This window comes from Natator depressus, chromosome 7, assembly GCF_965152275.1.
Source record: "Natator depressus isolate rNatDep1 chromosome 7, rNatDep2.hap1, whole genome shotgun sequence".
Lineage (NCBI taxonomy): Eukaryota > Metazoa > Chordata > Testudines > Cheloniidae > Natator > Natator depressus.
In genome coordinates, this window is record NC_134240.1 from 82,481,775 (window position 1) to 82,505,589 (window position 23,815).

At 45.1% G+C, this 23,815-nt stretch overlaps 1 protein-coding gene across 1 annotated transcript in view; it reads right to left on the reverse strand.

Moving 5' to 3' along the window:
• CDH23 (cadherin related 23) overlaps positions 1 to 23,815 on the reverse strand; it is a 552,537-nt gene that overhangs the window by 376,412 nt on the left and 152,310 nt on the right. The window contains exons 5-7 of the mRNA XM_074958929.1: positions 14,826 to 14,968; positions 6,631 to 6,678; positions 5,965 to 6,057 (exon numbers count right to left, since the gene is read on the reverse strand). Coding sequence (XP_074815030.1) covers positions 5,965 to 6,057; positions 6,631 to 6,678; positions 14,826 to 14,968 — 284 coding nt within the window. The remainder of the gene's footprint in view (positions 1 to 5,964; positions 6,058 to 6,630; positions 6,679 to 14,825; positions 14,969 to 23,815) is intronic.

The window sequence follows — 23,815 nt, forward strand, 5'->3', positions numbered from 1 at the left end:
GGGCTACCAGACCTACTGTGGTTTAACCATGCTCCCCACTGAACCAGTTAGCTCACCAGCTACAGATGTTATGAATGGAACCTGCAGGACCGAAGACTTAATCCTGTTGATTATGAATACATATGGAGCTAATAGCCACAAAATCTGAGTGTGCAGAACCACACTATTTTATAAAGCCAGAGGCTCCCATCATGAATGTGATAAATAACCCAGTGAATGGGGAGGCACCTGCCCCTGAAAGTTACGTATATGCAGACTGAACTGGAGAGACTTTGATGTACCTACAGGAAATATTCTGTGTCTAGCCTTGTACCATACCTAGACCAGACTCTAGAAATAAGTGTTGGTTCTGTTCTGTCTTTGTTAGCTTGTTTTACATAGAATCATTATACCATGTCAGGCTGGCTGACCAGACTTATTTTCCTACATGTTATGTACAATGAAGAGATAGATGGCTAGCTTACATTTAAAGATACACAAGAGTTTTCAGATCCAGGAACATCCACTATTCCCCACCAGAGTCTGGACAATCCCAAAGCTTGGCTAGATCTCACGCATGAAACTGGGTTTCTGGCATTTACTGATGCTCCACGTCTATTTCCAGACAACACAGAATAGGCAGAGGAAGATCTCAGCATTATACATTTTTTATTTAAAATCCAGATTTTGGGAAAAGTGGAAACAGAAATACAGAGAGGGGGGAAGGAAGAGATTATGAAACTTCTCTAAAGTGCGTGCACAACTGGTTGAAAGACCATACTCAAAGAGTAGTTATCAATGGTTCACTGGGATGACGCATCTAATGGGATCCCACAGGGGTCAGTCCTGGGGCAGGTGGTACTATTCAATATTTTCATTAATGACTTGAATAATGGAGTGGAGAGGATGCTTATAAAATCTGCCCATGACACCAAGTGGGAGGGGTTGCAAGCACTTTGGAGGACAAGGTTAGAATTCAAAATGATCTTCATAAATTGGATAATTGGTCTGAATTCAACAAGATGAAATTCAATAAAAACAAGTAAAAAGTACTACACTTAGGAAGGAAAACTAATGCACAACTACAAAAAGGGAATAACTGATTGGTAGTAGTATTGTTGAAAAGGATCTGGGGGTTATACAGGATCACAAACTTAATATGAATCAATAATGTGACACAGCTGCGAAAAAGGCTCATATCATTCTGGGGTGTATTAACAAGAGTGTTGTATGTAAAATACAGATGGTAACTGTCCTGCTCTACTTAGCACTAGTGAGATCTCATCTGGAGTACTGTGTCCGACTCTAGGAGCCACAATTATTGGACAAATTGGAGAGAGTCCAGAGGAGAGCAGCAAACATGATAAAAAGTTTAGAAAACCTGAGCTATGAGGAAAGATTAAAAAACTGCACATGTTTAGTCTTGAAAAAAGACGATGGAAGGGGGACCTGATAACAGTCTTCAAATATGGTCAGAGCTGTTAAAAAACTACAATGATCAGTTGTTCTCCATGACCACTGAAGGTTGGACAAGAAGTAAGGGGCTTAATCTGCAGCAAGGAAGATTTAGGTTAGATATTAGGACAGACTTTCCAACTATAAGGGTAGCTAAGCTCTGAAATAGGCTTCATGGGGAGGTTGCGGAACCCCTGTCACTGGAGATTTTTATGAACAAGCTGGACAAGCACCTAACAGGGATAGTCTAGGTTTATTCGGTCCTGCCTCAATACAATGGGCTGGCCTTGATGACTTCTCAAGGTCCCTTCCAGCCCTATGATTCTCTGTAGGAGGGGCAAGGAGAACACAGTGAAAAAATGCATCTTAGAGAACAAACCCTGAAGGTCAGTGTGGCATGCACGTGGGTGCCTAACTAATGTACTACCAAAGCACTGCGGGGCACAGACATGGGCAAACACGTTTTAGCAAATTGGAAAACCATAAAAGTCTATTATAGCAAATCAAACAGCAGTCAGCATGACAGCCATTAGCCTGAAATGAATACATGGGAACTTAATGAGGTCTGTCAAGGCCAGCTTGGTGAATTAAGTTGCCAATTCTAGCTGGATTCCCCTTTCTTTACAGACTTGAAAGCATCCGTGCTGCCTCATTAGAGTTTGACAAGTGAATTGTAGGCCCTTTTGCCCAGATAAAATGGATAATTGCACTGGAACAGCATAGTTAGGGGTTGGGGGAGAGACCCCCCTTCTTCCACAAACACACACACCTGCTCTGCTATTACAAACAGGTGACTGTGTTGTAATTAAGACATGACAGGCACTGAAGACCACCATGCCACAGGCACCGTACCGAAGCATAAGGCAAAGAGGCGTGATTGCCGGTCCAATAATCAGAGCAACACACGGAGCTTAATGTTAAGGGGTGCATTTGCTTCCCCACTAATCCCACTCACACATTCCCTCACTCACATGCACTCACAAACTGCACTACATGGCTCATGCCCAAATAATTTACATTCTTGAAACAAATGGGCTTTCTAAGGCACTGGTATACCTATTCAGAAGCAGTACCTTTAAAGGGTGTTTTTTTCATATTCCATTTATTTATGCACATTATTTTTGAATTCTCTATTGCCATACAATGGTAGTAGGCTTAAATAGCCCTTCCCCTGCTGCTCCATCTCTTAGCTAGGACTACTGCTACCCAGATGTTCATTTATCTCAAAATAAATACAGGAATAGAACCAGGGAAAACCCTCAATATCTATGAAGTGTGCCAATAGCTAATCTAGGGGAAATCGCATTCGCATTTGTTAGCCCAGTCTTCCTCCCCAACTTCCCAGTCCCATTTGTACATTGTGTCTGTTCATGTCTGGTCTTAAACTTGGATCATAAGCTCTTTAGGGCAGGGCTCGTCTCTGACTAGTAGTAACCTCACTGTTTATCAAAAGCATTATCACAGAGAGGAGTTTGCTAATACCCTCCACAGCTGTGTCCCATAGCAACTATGTGTCCACATTCCTTGGAACTACCGTTGTTTCAGTAGAACATTGGGCACTTCAAAGCAATGTACCTTGCATGAAGCAAAGCCACCTTTTTGTGCCAGGGGCCTGATTTTCCAAGGTGAACAGAACTTACACCTCCCTGTGAAGTCAATGGCAACTCTAGGTACTAAGCACCCGGTGATTGTAGCAGCACACAGCTAATCAACACACTCAACTGTCTGCTTTAAAAAGGAGAAGGCATCATCTCTCTTGCTTGCTCTATTCTGGCCAGTAGGTGGGCATGCGACTCCTCCCCCCAGGATTCCCACATGAACAGGGATGAACTGACAGGCTTCAGAAAATGTAAAGTGATACTGTGGTGGGAAGAAGGACATGTTCTTGCCAACCCAAAGTTACTACAAAATGAAAACACCCTCAACAAAAAAGTGTAAGCTTGAAGCCAGACTGTGGCTTCCCAGGGGCACCAGAACCTGTAGTATAATAAGCTAGAAATGACTCCACCAGCAGTGTGATGGAGGAAAAGAGAAAAACAATAGCGATGACTTTTCTAGCGTACTGATAACTTTAGAAGGCCCTATTGGATCCAAAGAAGCACGCCCTCCCTTTTTCTCAGTACTTTACCACACATTAAAAAGGCACCATGGAAATATTATCTCCTGATAGAAGAACAGAAGTGCTTTCAGGACACTGGCTGGATGATGAGTATGTGGCTCATTACCTTTGATCCATGTCCTTGCTTAAAGATCATGGACAGAGATTACAAATTGGCACATGAACACACTTAATTACATTAGGCCAATTTCCAAAAAAGCATGAGCTCTGAAAACTAAGTTTCAATGTTGGTCTGTTGTGAGTAACATGATGCTAACTACAACCAAAACCAGCAAGATGGGCTGAAAGACACCTCACTACAGAGCAGGTGACTCATATCCAGAAGAGGACAGCAAAGAAAGAGTGTGACAGATTATTTTTTTTGTCTCTTCCAGCACTGCTGCCACAATGCCTTTTTCCCAACCAAGTTTAACGTTCACATCCATTCCTGAACCTTGGCCCTCCTTCCTCCCCATACTCGATGCCAGTAAGTTAAATCTCCAGCCTTCCATATATCTGAATTTATGATCTGAGTTCTCAAGATGGAGGTGACAAGGGAGAGGAGAAATGGCATGGTAGCTCCAATTATATAAATATAGAAGCTTAATCTAGCATCAATTCCAGATGGGTACAGAAATGTAGTTTCCATTCATTTCTCCATGACCAGGAGGGAGCCCTCTTTCTAATACACATCATAAAATATTTTAACAGGTTTTATGGGGTGACGTTGGAATGGAGAAGGAGGAGGGAACATTCTCTTCTAGTCTTACCTGTGTTCCAGGGGGAAGTACATTGCTTCTGTAGATCGGGAAATAGTTTGAAAAGAGAAGGAGAGCAATAGAAAACAAGGGTCTGTGTGTTCAAGGATTTAGGTGAAGTCACCTAAAAGTCAATTTCCTCCTTTCCCATATCCTAGAGTGGCTTTGTGGAGACAGGACATGAAGTTCTCACACGGATTGCCAGTACACTTCGCAGACCTACTAAAATACCCTCCCCTTCAGACATATCACCGTACAGAGGATCTGCAGGACGGAGTTCCAGTCACTCCTCATTCATTTCAAGAGGTCTGGGCATAAAAAGGGAGCAGCGAATGGGTTATACAACTATTGCTGACTTTTTTTTTTTTAAGTTTACACTTAAAAAGGAAAAGAAATGCCTCTGACACACTGTCATTCTCAACGGGGTGTTTCAGATTATTTGCTTCACATAGAAGCAGACAAAGCAAATAGGAGACAAACTCCAGGCCAATTTATCACGAACAGTCTACTGAAGGAAACTCACCCACACAGGAGAGGGACAGTGAAAGATCCAAACTCCAGCACAGCAGGGAGCCTGCAGCCAGCATATTAACCAACCATTTGTAATCCAATAATTTGTACTTCTCAATTATCAAAGACTGCTCAGTTTCACATACACTGATGAACTCCCTTATCTGCACACAGAAGCATGCTTCAGGAATAACAAGAGCCTGCCCAGGGTCAGACAGGGAGAGGGCTCCCCTAGTCTGGGAATAGCAGGGCCCAGAATCAGACAGGGAGAAGGCTCCATCAGTCATTTCTCCATTTCAAAACTGTTAATCATTTGATTAAGACTAGTACCAGCCATGGTGCAGCTTGTCGGTCTCCATCCTCTCCCTCACTAAAGACTGGCTGCTCAGCTGTACCCCACAACCCTGAAATCAACCCGAAATCTCCAGAGTGAGAAGTTCCTTGACCATGCTACTTGACTGAGTTGACACAACTTTACACAAGTTTAGCGACATATATAGGAGCTATCTTCTTCCCGGCAGTCAGCATGGCCAAGCCACCCTGGAAGGAGCACGACAGTCTTCTCCCGGGGAAAAGAATCTCATCACTACAGAGAGGTCTACAAGGAGACCAAATAGCTGAGAGGGCAGAGACATTCAGGCAGAGCATTCCCAGAGTTTGCCACTAATCTAAAAAGGCTTGAGGGAACATTTACTTCTACACAAAATATCCTCCATGGAGACGCCTCTTCCTTTGTCCCCAAAAGAAAGCAGAAGCAAAAAACAGATTCCTATTTTGGGCTGCTTTCAATCTTCACTCTCTCCCAAAGCTTGCTCCTGAGTTAAAGCCCCATATGGAGTGTGTGTTACATTTCTTTGAGCTCACAGCCCACTCCTCCACCTGCCTTTTCCCAACAGATATACTCTGCCTATGGAGCGTTATCACTCCGCTACTACCCATTGGAACAAATGGCCTAGACTTTCAGGGATTTCATCCTTCACTGAACCCCAATGACAGGACAGGTGGAAGAGACCAAACACCCCAGAGGGCCACTACCATCACCATAGAGCTGGATAGAGAGCTCTGCTCTTTTTACAATTAACTGAAACAAATGGGCAAGCTCTGCCCAGAAGAAGAAAAAGTGTCCAGGAAAAAGGTCTCTCCAGAGGAAATCCAGGCTCCTACCTCTGCAATGCGAACACTGTAGGGCTGATTGTGAAACCTTGGAGCATTGTCATTCACATCTCCCACTTGGATATTCACTGTCCCCTTGATCACCTGTGGCCAGAAGAATAAAAACATACAGCTGGCATGCGGCTACTGCGTATATTCTTCATTTTCAAAGGATTTCAGAGAAGGGACAGATGCAGAATTGAAGATCCAGGCAGGAAGAGACTAAAATTTCAGCAGCTGTCACTCCCCTAGAGCCACAGCTACTGTACATCATTCTCTTTAGATCCCCAACAGCCAGAGGTCCAATGGGATTTACAATGCCCCCTGCTGGTAGATGCTGGGACTAAAGTACTTCTCCATTCCCCAGTAACCAGTGCAGCCACTCCACTCTTTACAGCTCTCCTTCTAAGAGATGGTAGCATTGTAGCTGCAAGATCTCCTGAGCCAGTGCTTCTCCACTACTCCCTGCAGCTCCACAGCTTTTATATAATGGTAAAAAGACTTGCATCTGCATTTCTACATCATGACCTACAGTGCTCTCCTGTTCACTCTCTAATGCCCCTTTCAGGGAGAGGCTGGGATTGCAGTGGCTGTGAACTCCTCAACAGCCAGTGCTCTCCCAGTCCCACTCCATGCTTCTCCGGTCTCAGATCATGAAATGAAAAAAGTCATACTTACCCCCTGGCTGTCACTGACAGAAAATTCAACTGTGAATTCTGACTTAGTCTGAAATAAAAAGAGAAGAAAAACATATAATTACAGGTACTGTAACATTTATCTGTGGATGGCAGGCTTTGAACTTTAGCCGAGTATTATTACATGCAAAATACTGCCATGGCCTTGAAGAGAACAGGGAAGGGTCCCAAGCCCACTTACATACACTGTATATGAGTACAATTGCTCAGAAATATTAACCACATAGGACTCCTGTACATTATCTGCACACACGAGGCAGCTCTTCCCGTGTCAACAGGTGGCAGGTACTGAAGCAGCCAGCTTGCCAACTGGCAGCCGAGTACTCTAACCAGAGGCGGGCACTTCACGAAAGCCATACAGATCGAAGGAATCTGCTGTTTGACCTCCTTCGTTGTGCCCACCCCCTCCAGCATATAATGTGACCCTGGCAACAAAGGCTGTTTGCAATGGCAGTGAGGATGAGTAAGTGAGGGAGACACAGACCTCCTCTAGGACAGGGGTTCCCAGGCTGTAGCACATGGACCACTAGTGGTCTGCAGAGAGCTGCCTGTCCTCTTTGGTTCCAGCTGAGAGATACAGCACAGATGTGAGGGGGACAATCTAGTGCCCTGCCTCCAAACAATGGCTGGCATTGGATGCTTAAGAAGAAGGTGGGGAAGAACTTTCCTTCCAGACCACCTCTTTTCCACCAGGGACTGTCCCATTTGAGGGCCATAAAATCTTGACAAAGAAATCATGTGGGGCTGGGGAGCGTGACATAAAATATTACAACAGAACTGTCTGTTACCTGGGTACCATCTGGTTTAATTTAAACCAAGTCCCATCCAGCCATCAAACAATTCCTTTCCTTCTCTGATTCCTCCTTTTACAACTTCACTGCCCCCCTAACCACTACTGCTGCGCGAGTGGAGTGACACGTGTTCTGGAAGCATTGCATAGGAACGATCTGAAAGCAAGTTTGGAATGATTCTATGTGCTACAGACTTGGTTGATTTATTCTTAGTTAGGAAGCTCAGGGACAGCCAGCAGGCTCTGGTTCCCCAAACTGCAACTTAACCTCTCTTATGCCAGGATAGTTGTTTACCTTGGAGGGGGTTTCAGGGATGGTTTACCAAAGCATACATTCCCCTCCATGAAGGCTCAGGTAATGCAATCTGAGAAGGCCTCAGGGCAATGCCTGTAGCCAGTCTGAGCAGCCCAAATGCCAAGGACACAGGAGAGAGATCCATTTTCCTTGCTGCAAGACTCTCGCATATCAGTTTTTTCATCACCACTTCTCCCACCCTCTCCACCCACAAGTGCAACCACAGGAAAAAAAAGTTGGGGAATGGTGACCAAGTCCAGATTTCATTGAACATAAAAAAAGATAAGCCAGGGAAGAGACAGGACAGACAGACAGGGCTTCCCCCAGCCTACTTTCTGTCCCCACAGCTCACTTCAATCACATCCCTTTTTAGACTGGGTTATTCAGTCCATCATTTTGCATCTAATTCTTTCTATTCAGTAAATCTTTTAAAGCTTACTTTGTCTCCCTTTCATTTGTTCTTTTCCCTCTCACTGTTCGTTCCCTTTCTACTGCTATTTATTGTATGAGTTTGCCCTCTTTTTGCCCCTCCATCTCATTTTCCTACATTGTGCAAGAATTGATATATTTCCTTTGCGCCCCTCCACTTTGCTTTTCTTATGTGATTTTCTCTTCTTCCCACTTAGTAATCTCTCTTCCTTTCTCCCTCTAACACTCTTTTCCTTTCTCATGCTTCCTCGTTCTGTATACTCTTCCCACCTTCATCTTCTTACACACTCTTACCCCACCTGCTTACGTACTCCTGCTTACCCCACCAGAAACACCCTCACACACTTTTTCCCTGCCTACAGAAATCAAACACACTCCTGCCTGCACCCCCCAAAATCTCTCTCTCTCTCTCTCTCTCACATACACACACACACACTAGATTTGCCCTCACAATCAAGCCAATACATAAACACTTGTTGACACCCCCCCCCCAGGATCAGTTCATATATGCAGACTCCTCTCCCCCCAGATCCAGTCACACAGTCATACAGGCTCTCCCCAACCACAACCCACGTGGGATTTGTTACAAGGCTAATTCAAAAAATTCACAAACACTCCGACTCCTTGACACAAGTAGCCTCCCCTCCTCCCAGTCTCCACCTGCATTTTACAGTCCTCTGCAAGCCCTCAGTTTCCCTCCTTGCACACGGATTTCCCTGGTCTCTTCAAAACCTTCATGCACCCCACATCTCCCTGAACTTTCTAGACTCTCCCCTGCACCTTCTCAGTCCCCTCCTGCTTCTCACATTCCCCCATCTCCTCATAACTCCTGGTCAACCCCTCACTCACAGAATGTCAGACATCTTCCTGAGGGCACCTTGACTTCAGTTCCACTGAAGACAATGGCAGAGGATAGTCATCTTCACTAAGGGCAGCCTTGCTTTCCCTGCAGTTTTGCATATAGATTCATAGATATTAAGGTCAGAAGGGACCATTATGATCATCTAGTCTGACCTCCTGCACAATGCAGGCCACAGAATCTCACCCACCGACTCCTGCAATAAACCTCTCACCTATGTCTGAGCTATTGAAGTCCTCAGATGATGGTTTAAAGACTTCAAGGTGCAGAGAATCCTCCAGAAAGTGACCCGTGCCCCATGCTACAGAGGAAGGCGAAAAACCTCCAGGGCCTCTTCCAATCTGCCCTGAAGGAAAATTCCTTCCCGACCCCAAATATGGCGATCAGCTGAACCCTGAGCATGTGGGCAAGATTCACCAGCCAGATACCCAGGAAAGAATTCTCGGTAGTAACTCAGATCCCACCCCATCTAACATCCCATCACAGGCCATTGGGCCTATTTACCATATGGAATAATGGCCACCTTGACTAAAGACTGTTTGGTTTCAGGCCTATTGAAAGTAATGGAAGATGGTGACTACTTTGAATACGGGAAGATTTGGGAGTTTGATGCCAACAGTTGTGAGGTCATGGTATCTGAGCAGCTCACCAGCATGAGTGGATTTTAGCCTCACATGCCTCTGTGAGGTAGGGAAGTACTTTCTCTGTTTTATAGATAGGGAAATGAGGCACAGGGAAGATTAAGTCCTTCGCCCCAGGTCACACAGGAAATCTGTGGCAGAGCGGGAAGAGATCCAAAATCCCCAGAGTTCCACCAGTGACTTCATCATATGAAACCATCCTCCCTCTCATCAGAAACAGGGGAGATGCAGCAGCCAAGGAACCAGCAAAGCTCAACTTTCAAAGATGGGCACATAAATTGGGCACCTAAATAAGACATCTATCCCTTGCATTTAGACACTCAAATAGGCATTGCCTGGGGGTATGTAAAATGGTCATTTATGTATGAGATCATGCCAATTTTAGTATCCAAGTGCCTGATCTTGAGAGAAGAAGCCGTGTACACACAGCAGAAGTCAATATGAGTAGTGATATCCTGATCTTTAAATAAGATCCTAAATGCAGGTTCAGATTTTCTTTAGAAGTGAAAATTGAACTTGAAGTGTAGGCTTAAAAGGGGACAGGCTGAGCACATAATCTTCCCTGAGCCTCTGAGTGCTGTGCTCTCTGGCAGTTAGTGTTAATTTAATTTTTTGTTAACATTACAGTAGATCACGATTGTGAAATCCAGGGTAGGTAATGAGGCAGAACTAACCAGTGACTTCTGCTCCAGACCTTGCCTTGCTGAGGATTCTATAGTCCAGCTTCTGACCATAGTTTGGCCCTGACACTGCTATCTGCCTGCTGTCTGCAACTTGGTCCCTGACCCTGACTTCCTGGTATCCTGACCTGACTCAATCCCAACCCCTCTACTATTCTCCTGCCTGCAACTTGGTAACTGACACTTAGGCCACTCACTACCTTGTCCTAAAAGTTTGCTTAGATCAGCTTTGCCCACTCCCAACCCCATCCAGCCCCTCCACAGATGACAGAAGTGAAACCCTGGACAACAGGGGCTAACCAGAAGGGAGCAGCTCTAAACCAGAACCTCGGGCTCCCCAAGTATCAAAACTACCTGGATGTGTTTGGAAAGAAAAATGTGGATTTGTTATTTCCTCACAGGGACTATGACTGTCCAATAGACCCATAACCCAGGGGAAAGGTGCCCTATGGATAGATATACACCGTGTCTAAACCAGAGCTAGAGACACCATGTGCGTATAACCAGGAAAGTCTCTTCAGGGGCTTTATTCAGAGACCCACCACTCCAGCGGGGACACCAGTCCTCTTTGTGCAAAAAAAAGGATAGGTCACCATACCTCTGTGTAGACTGTCATCCACTGACACAGGTGACTATTTGAAACCGGAACTCCCTGCCCCTCATCCCAGAATTGTTGGACCACCTGAAGACTACCAGGATCGTCACTAAACTAGATATTTGAGGGATATATAATCTACTGTGAATAAGACCTAGGGATGAATGGAAAACCGCTTTTCATATCCAATATGGGCACTTTGAATACTTAGGAATGCCGTTTGGATTAACCAATACCCCGCCCTGCAACATTTCAACATTTCCTAAGTGACGTGTTCAGGGACATCCTGGACCAGTGTGTGATCATCTACCTTGATGGTGTTTTCTGAGAACCCTGAGCAGCACGGACATCATGTCTGTTCTGTCCTTGAGAGACTATGGAAGCATCGTTTGTAAGCCAAACTACAGAAGTCCACCTTCGACCAGACCACCATTGAATTTCTATGCAACATCATCTCCTCGTAGGGCATTCAAATGGACCTGAAGAAGGTGAAAGCCATCCACAACCAGACAGCAGAGGTGGACCCTCCAAGGATTTCAGTGCTTTCTGAATTTTTCTAGGCAATTCATCGCCAACTTCTCTGAACAAATAGCCCCACTGACTTCCCTCCTTCGTACAGCCATTCAATTCATGTGGCTGCCTGAAGTCCAGCTTGCTTTTGGATCACCTTCACCATGGCCCTGATTCTGGCACACCCTGACCCAATGTGCCCTTTTACAGTGGAAGCAGACGCATCCAACTTAGGTCTTGGGGCAGCACTCTCACAGCTATTTGGACCACAGTCAGTTCTGTACTCTTGTGCATTCTACTCTCAAAAACTCACCCCCAGAGAGATGGACTATGAAATACTGGACTAGGAGCTGCTTGTAATCAAAACCGTATTTGAAGAATGGAGTCATCACTTTGAGGGAACTCAGCACCCAGTACAGGTTTTTACAGAGCACAAGTACCTTGAGTACCTTCATAAGGCCCACGCTTTGAACCAGAGGCAGTTAAAATGAGCCTTGATGTTCTCTCAATTCAAGTTTACAACTACCTACTGCCTGGGTAACTGAAATGGGAAAACTAACACTATTAGGAAAGGAGGAATACTACTTGGAAACTGACATTAGCGCAATGATCCTCCCACTTTATGTTGAGGATCTATCGAAGAAAGTGCTGGTGCTGGCATTGCAGGTTTTTCAGGTGTTTTCTGTAAGTCACCTGAGTCTCACAGCCATAGAGGAGAGTGGGATTACCACCGGTTTATAAATTAAAAGTCTAGTATGTGTTCTGATGTTGTGATTGTTGAACACCCAGCAAGACAGTCTGCCAAAGGCTAGGCTGGCATAGTGAATTCTGTGCTGAATCTCGACGTCTATGTCTGCCCTCTGTGAGAGATGGATGCCCAGATAGGCAAAGTATTCTACATTTTCCAGTTCTTCGTTGTCAACGTAGATCTTCCTTGCTGGATCTGATGATTGACCGGGGACCAGCTGGTGGAGAACTTTTGTTTTGCTTATGTTCAGAGTTAACCTAAGCTGTTGTAAGCTTCCGAGAAGCAATTAAGGGCTGTTTGAAGATCCTCCTTTGAATGTGCAACTACAGCACAATCATTTGTGTACTGGAGTTCAGTTATTGTTGCTGATATTACTTTCGTTCTGGAATGGAGACGAGAAAGGTTGAAGAGGTTGCCATCAATTGCTGTATGCCCAACTTACCAAAGGAGAAAGGAAAAGGGGAGGCCAAAAGAAACACTTTAAAGACACCCTCAAGATAAACATCAAGAGATGTGGCATCAACACAACGCACTGAAAGACAGCAGACCAGGATAGGGATAACTGGTGAAGACTTGTCAGAGAGGCAACGTCCACTTTAGAGGAAAATCGTCTTCCCCTGGTTGCAGAAAAATGCCAGAAAAGAAAGGAAAGACAACTGTCATGCAGCAATCATGGCCCAACCCTGTTTTCCAACACCATCTGCAATGTCTGCCAATGAGCCTGTGGCTCAAGAACTGGACGCCTCAGTCACCAAAGGACCCATGAAAAATAAAACCTGTGAAAGAGATCATCCTCGACCTTGAGGGATCGCTGACACTGACTACTTGGAAAACAAGGAACCTCCATTTCAACCTCCCTACCTCCTCAAACAGAGTAATTTTGTCAAAGTCACAATTCAGCAAGATGTACCCTCCCTCATCCGGTCTACTCAAAAGAAGACCCTGCTTGCCCAAGGAACACAGTCTATGCCATTAGGGGCTAAGATGCATTGTTCCATGCAGGACAGGAGAACATACTTCAACAAGTACATATATGTCCCCCAGGGACATCCCCAACTGAAGGTGCTATGGCCTTTCCCTTTTGCTTCATTGGCAGGTCACTTTGGCTACCTTAAGATTTCCCTCATGGTTGCCTCTTTTTAATGATGGCCCCACATGCAGGCCAAAGTCCAAGCTTATAATACACTCCTGTGCACATACCAAGATGCCCTGGACCAAGCCCCTCAGCACCTGGAGACTCCTGCCATGTGCTGAGTTTTCATATAACACTGACCATGCCTCTACAGGTCGGAGCTCCTTCTTGGCTAATTAGAGGTTCCACCCCCTTTTTCACCAGACACTACCAGCAGCCTCCCTGAATCCAGCTGCCACCAATGGGTCCAACAGATCCACGTCATTCAGGAGGAGCTCAGGAACCATCTAGAAGAGGCACAGAAGGCTTGCAAGAGGCATGCAGACCATCAGCGACAAGAAGCTACAACATTTGCATTAGGCCAGAAGGTGTGGCACACCACCAAACATCTCCACACCAGTTGACCCTTCTGGAAATTGGTCTACCAGTTCCTGGAACCTTTCCTGATATGCCAGCAGATTAACTCAGTTACCTTTAAACTATAGCTTCCCCAGTCTCCCAAAATACACCCAATTTTTTATGTTTCCTTTTTGAAGCCCTTCCTTAATCAAAGCACACACTGCCTCCACCAGCTGAAATCCAGAGTAATAAAGAGTACAAAGTGCATGCTGTCCTCGATTTCCAATGGATGCATGGCCACCTGCACTACCTGATCGCTATGGCCCCAAGGAGCACACTTGGGAGCCTGCTTCCTATGTCCATGCCCTTGACCTGCTGGAGAAATTCCACAGGATTCACCCAGACAAGCCTGGACCAGCACCACCCCAAAGGGGGACTTGAAGTGGTAGATGTAAGAACCTGCGGGACTAAAACCTGGGACCATGTGGATTCTGAGCCACTGACACGTCTGCATTACCATTGAAAGCGTAGGCTGGGTTTCTGCTGGAGAACCCTGTGAAGTTAGGCACTGCAGAAAGTACCAGAACGCAGGGCCTGAGTGGTGGCTCCCCACTGCCCACTGATTGGCTTATGCTGGTATATAAACCACAGCCCAGTCCACACACACATTTGCAGAATTGGGTATCAACATAGCTCCTTACACTACCATGAAGTCTGGATCAAGGGTTCAGAGTACCAGAAGGGGATGTGTGCCCACCTTGCTATGGAAAGGCTCATTTAGGGCTGGACAAAAATTGTGCACTGAAACTTTTTCCAACAGAAAATTGGATTTTCAATTCAATGAATTTTCAACACACACAGCATTGGCTTTCTGTGGAAAATTTCAATTGATCATTTAAAAAAAAACCGAATGCCTAAACTTCAAAAGTTACCACACAGGGAGAGCTCACTCTTCACAGGTACGGCTTTGAGAAGGCTCCTGATCACCCCATACAAGAGGCAGACAGAAAAATGAGCAATAATTTCCATTCTGATATTTGGTTAAGGTCCTCTCCATTTGCCCCTTCCCTCCGGTTACCAGGTGCCTTCGAAAGGGAATATTTCTGACAAAAAACACATCAAGGTGTAGCAGCTTGTCTTCTAGCAGCAAATGACATTACCTCTCTGTCCAAGGGCTGCCTGAGCCATACAACTCCAGTCACGCTTTCCACTGCAAAGAACCTGCTGGCCTCCTCCCCGACCACACCAAACACAAGATGGTCATTGTCTAGGTCCCGGGCAAGCAACTGGGTCACTGACGAGCCTAGAACAACATAAGCAAGAAAAAAAGGATGAGTGGATGAGAGGAAGAAAAGGAGGAAATGTCAGACTCATGGAACTAATCCGCTTCTTATTGCCAAATGGCATTATTCGTCTTTAGAAAGTCTGTGTCATGGCCCCATCTCTGCTCACTTTAAAAATTTACCCTCAAAAGATATTTAAGTATGTTGCAATTTTTCAAACAAACAATCCATGCTCTAAGTAGCAGGGGTGGAATTGAGGATGGCTTTACTGCTCTCTTCAGCAAAGCTACTACTGCCATGCTGAGTGTACATTTCCTAAAGCTGCACCCCTTGTAGGGAAGGAATTGTTGCATATGGGAAAGTCGAATTAGTTCAGTAAAAGTGGCAGCATCCAACTGTGCCAATCACTAGAAACAGAGATAATCCATGCATCTTTTTTGGTAAAAATCTGCCAACAACATCCATCCTCAGAGCTGTCAGGCACTTTACTTTCATGTTGTTTAAGTTGTTGCTACTGAGTTTTAGTGCTTATGGAAGTGATAGGAATAATAATAATATCTAGACTCTGACAACTGAACAGCTACTATGCATGCTTCCTTCACACAGTTCTACCAGTGCATCCACTCTCATTTCAATCCTAGAGCCCCATTTCACCCATCTGCCAATGTCTCTCTCAGTCTTCACTGGCAACATGCTCTCACGGCATTTCTGGGCCTTGAGCAGAGACTGCCAATAACACTAAATTGTACTTGTGCTACAACTAAATTGTAGTTGCAGGGTGCTTTTTGTGGACAGACAGCCACTAGGGATTATGGGGATACCAGACTAACTTTCACTATGCTTGAGACAGAATTAGTACTCAAGAAACTGAATGTGGAGCTCAGGAGGTTAGGCAGCAAAGGTGTTTTTAAACCACTTTTGTGCCACTCAGATTCTGGGCTGGCTGAGCACATAGAGTGGTCCCCACAAAAAACTACAGCAGCCTTAGGGGCTATTCTAATTTACAGTAGCCTTACATAGGCTGCCTCACAGCTCAGACCAGCCCAGCATCTCTAACATTCAACGGTAGGGAGACAATTCCTCCCACACCCGACACACCTCCTCCTTCCATCCCTCCCTCCCTCCCTGCCATGGGCTGCAAGGAAAGCAGCACAAGAACAGATAACATGTTAACAATTCCACACTAAGAGCACCACCACAAAACAAGGGGTACACACACAACCACTTCTCAGGTGCTTCGCTAGTCACTGCAGCATGAGCATACAGCGCGTCGTTTTTATACAGGAGGCTAGAGAGGGATAAATGCAAACATCTGTTGGAATGATCAGAATGTGAGCAGATCTTCCTTGAGAACTTAGACCCCAGGTACCTCAGTAGTGTGAAGGGAGATAGGACAGAGCCATCATCAGTTGTCACCAAACCTGTAATTTTTATTACTTTTATCCATTTTCCAGCAATTATCCACTTACAGAAGCCATCCTTTTCAGCATCTTGAATAGCTTAGCATAGTATTCAGAGCCTCCGCTCACACCTCTCTTTGTGCATGTAATTGCAAGTGACCTTTCCTGAGTACATTAATTGAAGGTGGACGTTTAATATTATATTTAAGATTTTAAATGGTCTAACTGCCTGGAGTTGCTGCTGACTTCCTGCTGATGTTAGATACATAGGATGTTGGGAACACAAGCTCTTCCTGCATGTCTCCTCATCCATCAAGTATATAATATCCTATTGTGACACCCTGTACCCCATGTTCACTACTTTTATAAGGTTATGATATATTTTGTACAAAGTATGCCTTGTGAGATATCATTTGAAAACTCATAATCTGCTGAACATGACTGACCTGTTAAGATGTGTATAACAACGCTGTGTGTAAAGCTATGAGATTTTACTGTATGATTGTTAGTGAAATATGTTATAGTTCTGTGTAATACCCACAAACCAATTTCTCAATGACAAAGACACCCTAGCACACCAGCAAGATGCTAAAGGGACATTACCTGTTTAATCGGCCATTTGCCAGCCAGGATGGCGGATAAACAAAATTTTTACATTTCCTCCCAGAAAGGGTTCAACCCTCACTTACACCGGAGACTGTTTGTCTGTACCCTAGTGGAGAGTAATCCTCAAAGAAGGTAGTGGGATATAAGAATGAAAGACAGTGACTTCCACCTCACCTCTTCCCCTCCATCTGTACTCATGGCAGATGGATCACTTAAAAGACAGAAGCAGCATCATTGAACTGGGGGAGTGGTCCTGGCCTGAAGATTTTCCAGCTAGTAAAGAAAACTGTAAGCTTTTGGTGAGGAAAAACTCCTTTTTTGTTTTTAAACCTATTAGGCTCGGTAAAGTTAGGGACTAGCTCATGTTTTTATCTTTTTACTTCTTTTATAACCAGTTCTGACTTTTATGCCTTATCACTTGTAATCACTTAAAATCTATCTTTCCATAGTTAATAAATTTATCTTATTGTTTTATCTTAACCAATGTGTGTTTCGATTAAAGTGTGTTGGGAACCTCTACTTGATAAACACGGCTGATGCATAATCATTACCAGTGTTCGAATGACAAACTATCTATGAGTTTGTACTGTCCAGGGGGCGAGTAAGCAGTGTAAGCCACACATTTCTGGGGAGTAAGGCTAGGACTGGGGATATGCGGGTGTTACCCTGTATTTAACTCAGGGATGGCTGGGCATAGCATTCATGTATTCAGCTGGGATTGATTTTACATGCTAGTGGATGTGAATGAGCAGAGCCCGGACGGGTTGCTGTTCACCAGCAAATCAGTGTAAAAGGCATCACAGGCTGGAGAGCTGAGGGGGCAGGTTAGTATACAGGCTTGTTTGTTAGTCTGAGATAGCATTTTGGGTTTGATTTTTGATACTCTTATGTCCTTACTAATACATGTGAACAAAGAACAAAGACACTGTGTGTTGCATTTCCCACAACCAGATGAGGGGTTTAGTACAATGAAAGGAGAGAAGGAAGAGAGTTAAAGTGTTGCTGGGTAGCATGGGAATATAATATATGGACGTACACTTGAAGACTGTCTCGACTCTTATTTCAAGACAAGGTCAAGCAACCAGTTGGGAAGGGCAAGGAGGATGGAGGGGGAAGGTATAAGAAACACTACAAGCCAAAGAAAAGCCTGGCTTTGGCCAGTACACAACCTCACTCCCTACCCCTCCCATAAGGTATAAAAGAGGTGGTACCGAAGCCCCCCAGACCCAAGACCCTCCAAAACGGAATATGACTATAATTTGTAAGGGGTAGGATCAAAGGCATGCACGACAGTTATAATTATGCCTGCTAAGGAAAGGGAAACTGGGACACTGGGAAAAAGGCTCTACTGGCATGCAGAGCTATGAATATGCTTGCTTGATTAACCCCAATAAACATTGCATTGCCTGCATTTTGGACTTCTGGTCTTCTGCTTTCTGTCTGCATGACAAGAACCAGGGGAGGGGCGAAGGCAAAGCCCCTAACAGGACACAGCAGTCCACCCTGTACCCTGGGGAATGTCACAGTTACTCAACAGTGCCACACACAGGAAGTGCTAGAGTCAGGAACCAGTGCAGACAAACAGGATCAGAAATGTTAGCACTGGAGCGTTCAGGCCCTTTTCTCCTCCTCAGGTACATTGGTAATAACATAATTGTGTTTGTGAGCGAGCAGCAGAGCAACAGAGGTGTTTTTGTTGAATAGAGGGGAGATCTGGGCAGTGTGAGGGAATTCTAGTGCCCGGCGTGAGAGACAATTAGTCCTGGTTAGAGCGAGACCTTAGCTATATCTGAGCTTCTGCATTGCATCTCCATCCCAAACTTCAGTACGGTCTGCTGTTCCAGACTTGGTCACCTTCTGAACTGGAAGTCAGACCAAATCATGCAGCGGTTTTGTGATGTGGACAAGTTAAGAATTAGACCCAGGACTTTATTTTTTCCCCTACAACACATAACCCAGATCTTGCGCAGTGAAAGGCTCATCATGTTCCTTTGGTGAGGCATTATCCAAAAGTGCTAACAAGCACTCCACATAATTTACAGTTTCATTCACTAGATTCCCTTTATGTCAGTCTCTGTAACCATCAAACGACTCACTTTCTAGGAACGCTGCAGTTGCTAGCGCAGAACTTTGCCTATCAATATTGTTGATATTGTACAATACAAACAACATGGCCTAAATCCTGCCTTGAGTTATAGTTGTGCAACCCCATGCCCTACATTTAAAAACCAATTAAAGAGAATAGGCCTGATTCGCCCCTTATTTGCACTAAATGTACACAAAAGTAATTCCACAGAATGCAACAGAGTTTATTTCTCATTTACGCTATTAAAAAAAACATACCCTACCCTCTGGCCCCCGGCCAAAACCCTACCTCACCTTAAAAACAAAAATGTCCAGCATTTGCTCTATGGTCAAATGTTATTGATATTTGTGTGTGTGCAGGCAACATGGCTGAGAGAGTCATAAGTGTTATACATGCACCAGGCACATATGAGTTTACGCTTGCACCATGAATGTGTCATGTATGAAAGTCTGTACATATCTGCTTTTGAGGGCAGAGGTGTGTGATAGAAGGTTGCTTGTGCAATGCACATATGAGTATAAGTGTGCATGGTTTTACCATCCATATGAGTTGTGTGCATGTGTGTGGCTGAAGGGTTACAAACCTTTTTCCTCATGCATTCGAGGCAAGATGCTGAACTAGGAATAAAAAAAAAGTTTGGTATGCTTTGTATAAAGCAGTCTTACAAAAAAAAGAGTGGAAGCAAGAGGAAGAGAGCTATGACTTTGATTTCATCACTGCAAGAGAGAAAACCTCCGCAGATGCTTGGTGAAGAGAAAGCGAAAACATCAGGAGCAGGAATGAAATGGATCAAAATGCACAGTATGTTTCTGTATCAAAGTCAGGGAAGCCCTGAGGAATTCCAGCCCTCAGTCAGACCATGTGACATACATAAAGCCCCCTATATTGCCAGAGGCCATTTCTCAGCCAAAGGAAAGCAGAGTGGGGGTTGTGTGTGCAAATGGGAGCTTAGATTCCCCCTCACAGTCATGGGAAGAAAGGTCAGGAAGGTCATATCTCAGTGGAGGCTGACGCTCCAAGCACCGCCGGTGCCCAACGTGCTGAGTTTGCTAATTCTTGCCTGCATAGAAAACTCCCTCCCTAGCATAAGGCATTGCAGAAAGATCTCTGCTTCCTAGTGAGGTTTTAGATGTTGCTTCTCCCCTAAACTGTACATCTATTTACAACACTGTATAAAGCAAGTACCTGATCCTACATGAGGCTGGTACTCTTTGGCTCACCTCCACTGGCACTCTGTACTGGCACTCAGGAGAGCTGGATTTTGAGGCAATGGAGGGGTGAAACTTGGTTTCTAGAGTGGAAGTCATATGCATAGAGTGACATTAAGGCAAGTAAACACAAGGAAGGCAGAAAAGGAGAGAACACAGCAGTAATGTTCTTATGGCTCAAGACAACCTCAGAGTATAGTTAATGGACCTGATTGCCCCCTCAGAAGCTTGTTTGCAACTGCCAGTGAAGCCAATGGCATTAGTGGGTGTGTATCTAAGGAATAATCAGAGCTGATAGTAGCACCTACAAGAGTTGGACCTTGTTAGGATATAGATATTCAGGCCTGTCTGTAAAGGCCTATACTCTAAGAATTTAGGTGTATTCTTATCTCTTAGCTAGTTATAGAGGTATAAAAGAAAAAAGCAAAATCACTGTCTGCCGGTGTAAGAGCCTTCTCTTACTGTGACAGTCTGAGGCCTTGTTCTTGGGCTAAGGCCTTTGGCTAAGCAGCAGAGGCAGCCATAAACTGGGAAGCGAACGGTCACATCCTCACATTCCAAACTAGTCACATTGAAATAAGGTGCTATTGGGCTGTTAGGAATACAATCCTGTCCTGATAATGCCTATCGCCTCCAGAGAAAGGGAAGTGCCTAGAAGATGTAAAAGGAAACTTAGTTTGATAGCATCCCGTCTGGCAAGAACTCACTTATCAATAGCGGGGATGTGAAATCCTCATTTCTTTGGTGTTCTATCACTGTAGTCCCCATTTCCCTATTGTTTGTCTGTATAATCTCTGTCTGGTTCTGTGATTGTTTCTGTCTGCTGTATAATTAATTTTGCTGGGTGTAAACTAATTAAGGTGGTGGCATATAACTGGTTAAATAATCATGTTACAATATGTTAGGATTGGTTAGTTAAATTTCAGTAAAATGATTGGTTAAGGTATAGCAAAGCAGAACTCAAGTTTTACTATGTAGTCTGCAGTCAATCAGGAAGTGGGGAGGGGGGCGCGGGGGAATTGGAATCATGTCCTGCTAAGGGCAGGAATGGGAACAGGGCCACAGGTAAGGCTCTGTGTTGTCAGAGCTGGGAAGGGGGACACTAAGAAAGGAAACTGGAATCATGCTTGCTGGAAGTTCACCCCAATAAACATTGAATCGTTTGCACCTTTGGAGTTCGGGTATTGTTGCTCTCTGTTCATGCAAGGAGGACCAGGGAAGTAAGTGGGTGAAGGAATAAGCCCCCTAACAGACCTATCTTTTAAATATGAAAGAAAGGTAGCACAAGTGACAGCCAGTTTTTAATCATTCTGATAACAATGCGCAGCTGGCCAGCAGTACAGTGTGAGGGACAAAAATTCCTTGGTATCACAGCAAGGCCATTCCTACCTATTCCTGGTACAAATCTAAACACATTGGTAAGTCTTAGGGCGTGTCTACATTACAAAGTTGGTGTAAGGCAGCTTACGCTGGCCTAACTATGGAGGTGTACACACTGCAATGCTCCTTCCACCGCATAACTCACCTGCTACACCGACTTAATAAAACCACCTGGACGAGAAGCATAGAGCTTTTTGTGACGTACTTAGAGCAGTGCAGTGTCAGTGTAGACACTGCATTGCTTAGATCGCCCTAAGTGGCTTCCAGGAGGTGTCCCACAATGACCATCAGGACCACTCTGGTCACCGCTTTGAACTCTGCTGCCCTGCAGCCAGTACACAGCTGAATGCCCCTCCCTCTTTAAAGCCCCAGGAAGTTTTAAAATTGCTTTTCCTGTTTGCGCAGCGTGGAGAGCAACTGCCCAGTTGATGATGCCAGTTCCACACGGCAAAAACGCGCTTGCCCGGAGCACAGGGGAGCTGGTGGATCTCCTGGGTCTGTGAGGAGAGAAGGCTGTGCAGTCACAGCTCCACTCCAACAACAGGAACTTTGAGATCTATGGCCAGATCCCTTGAGAACTGGTGGAGAAGGGCTATGACAGGGACACCCAGCAGTGCCATGTGGAAATCAAGGGGCTGAGGCAGGCATACCAGAAGGCAAGAGAGGCAAATAGATGCTCTGGTGCGGAGCGCAGACGTGCTGCTTCTACAAGGAGCTACACAAAATCCATACAGGCAACCCCACTTCTACTGCCAAGAGCCCCCTGGATACTGTGGGGTGGGGCTGGAGTCGCTGGCTACTGGAGTGAACCCAGGGGATGCTGTGCTAGACGAGGAAGTGCAGGCAGAGGAGGATGGTAGATAGGCAACAGGGAGATCCAGTGGAATGGCAAGCCAGGACTTCTTTATGAGTCTTGAGCAGCAGCCCAGCTCTGCAAAGCCTGGTGCAAGGGAGGGAACCTGGTAATTACTCTGCTTCAGTACTGCAGGGACACATCTGGTCATGTACTGCTTTTTTTAACTGGGGACAAGAGGTAGTGAAATAACCAACACAGGAACAGTTTCTATCTGCTTCTCATTTCCTTGTACAGCTAGGCAGAGGGGGCTCTGCAGAAAAGTTGGTTTATGCAGAATGGGATGTCCCATGAATCCTCCATAGAGATCTCTAGGAAAATTAACCTGCAATCCTCTGCCAAAGGTTTCTTGGGAGGGCTGCTTTGTTTCTTCCCCTCGGTAGGAAACTTTGCCACGTAACTCAGCAATTACTTCAGCCGGGACCATAGCAGCACCCATGGCAGCAGCATACAGTCTCTGTCTGCAGCCACATGCATGCAGGGGCTGGACCCTTGCAGCCTTGGTTAACCTCAGGATTGAGATATCAGCTGCGAGCAAACATCCCTGCTCCACAAGGAGGAGACTGGATGCAATTCTTTCCATAGCTTGTCATTCTGCTTAGTCCTGAAAACCACCAGAGATTCCCTGGAGATCAACAGGAGGCACTCCTTGCCCTGCAGGGGCTGAACATGCTGCTTCCTCAGCGTTCCTAGCCCCTGCCACTGGAAGACAAGCTCAGATCCCTGCAAAGCATCATGTTGTGCTAAATTGCCCGCCAGCCTGCGTAACTCAGTCTGCCCTTGGGCCTGCATATCTTCAGCAACAGGGAGAGATTTTTCAGGGGAAATAAAATAGAGAAACACATGCAGAGAATTCAATATTCACACCCTCTTCATTTTTCTAAATGCACTAGAAAACAAAAGGCATCATTAACAAATAGTTAAGGTTCAAAGTCTACCTAATACAGAAAATGCATTACAGTGTCAGTTTCCATAGGAGAATTCTACCTCAAAGACAAACTCTCAAAAGGGAGATCCTGGAAATGAACAGCTAAGGGGCAGAACCATTTCCCCAGTGTAGGGTGACCAGATAGCAAGTGTGAAAAATCAGGACAGAGTATAGGGTGTAATAGGAGCCTATATAAGAAAAAGCCCCAAATACCGGGACTGTCCCTATAAAAATTGGGACATCTGGTCACCCTACTCCACTGCCAAAGTCTTTCATCAGTGGGCACCACCACACCACCCACCCAAACTTCACAAACTCTCCCAATTATATATACGGTTATACAGCAGGCCAGAGGGTAGCAGGAGAGTGTTTTGTTTTGTTTTGTTTTGTTTTATAATTTAATACA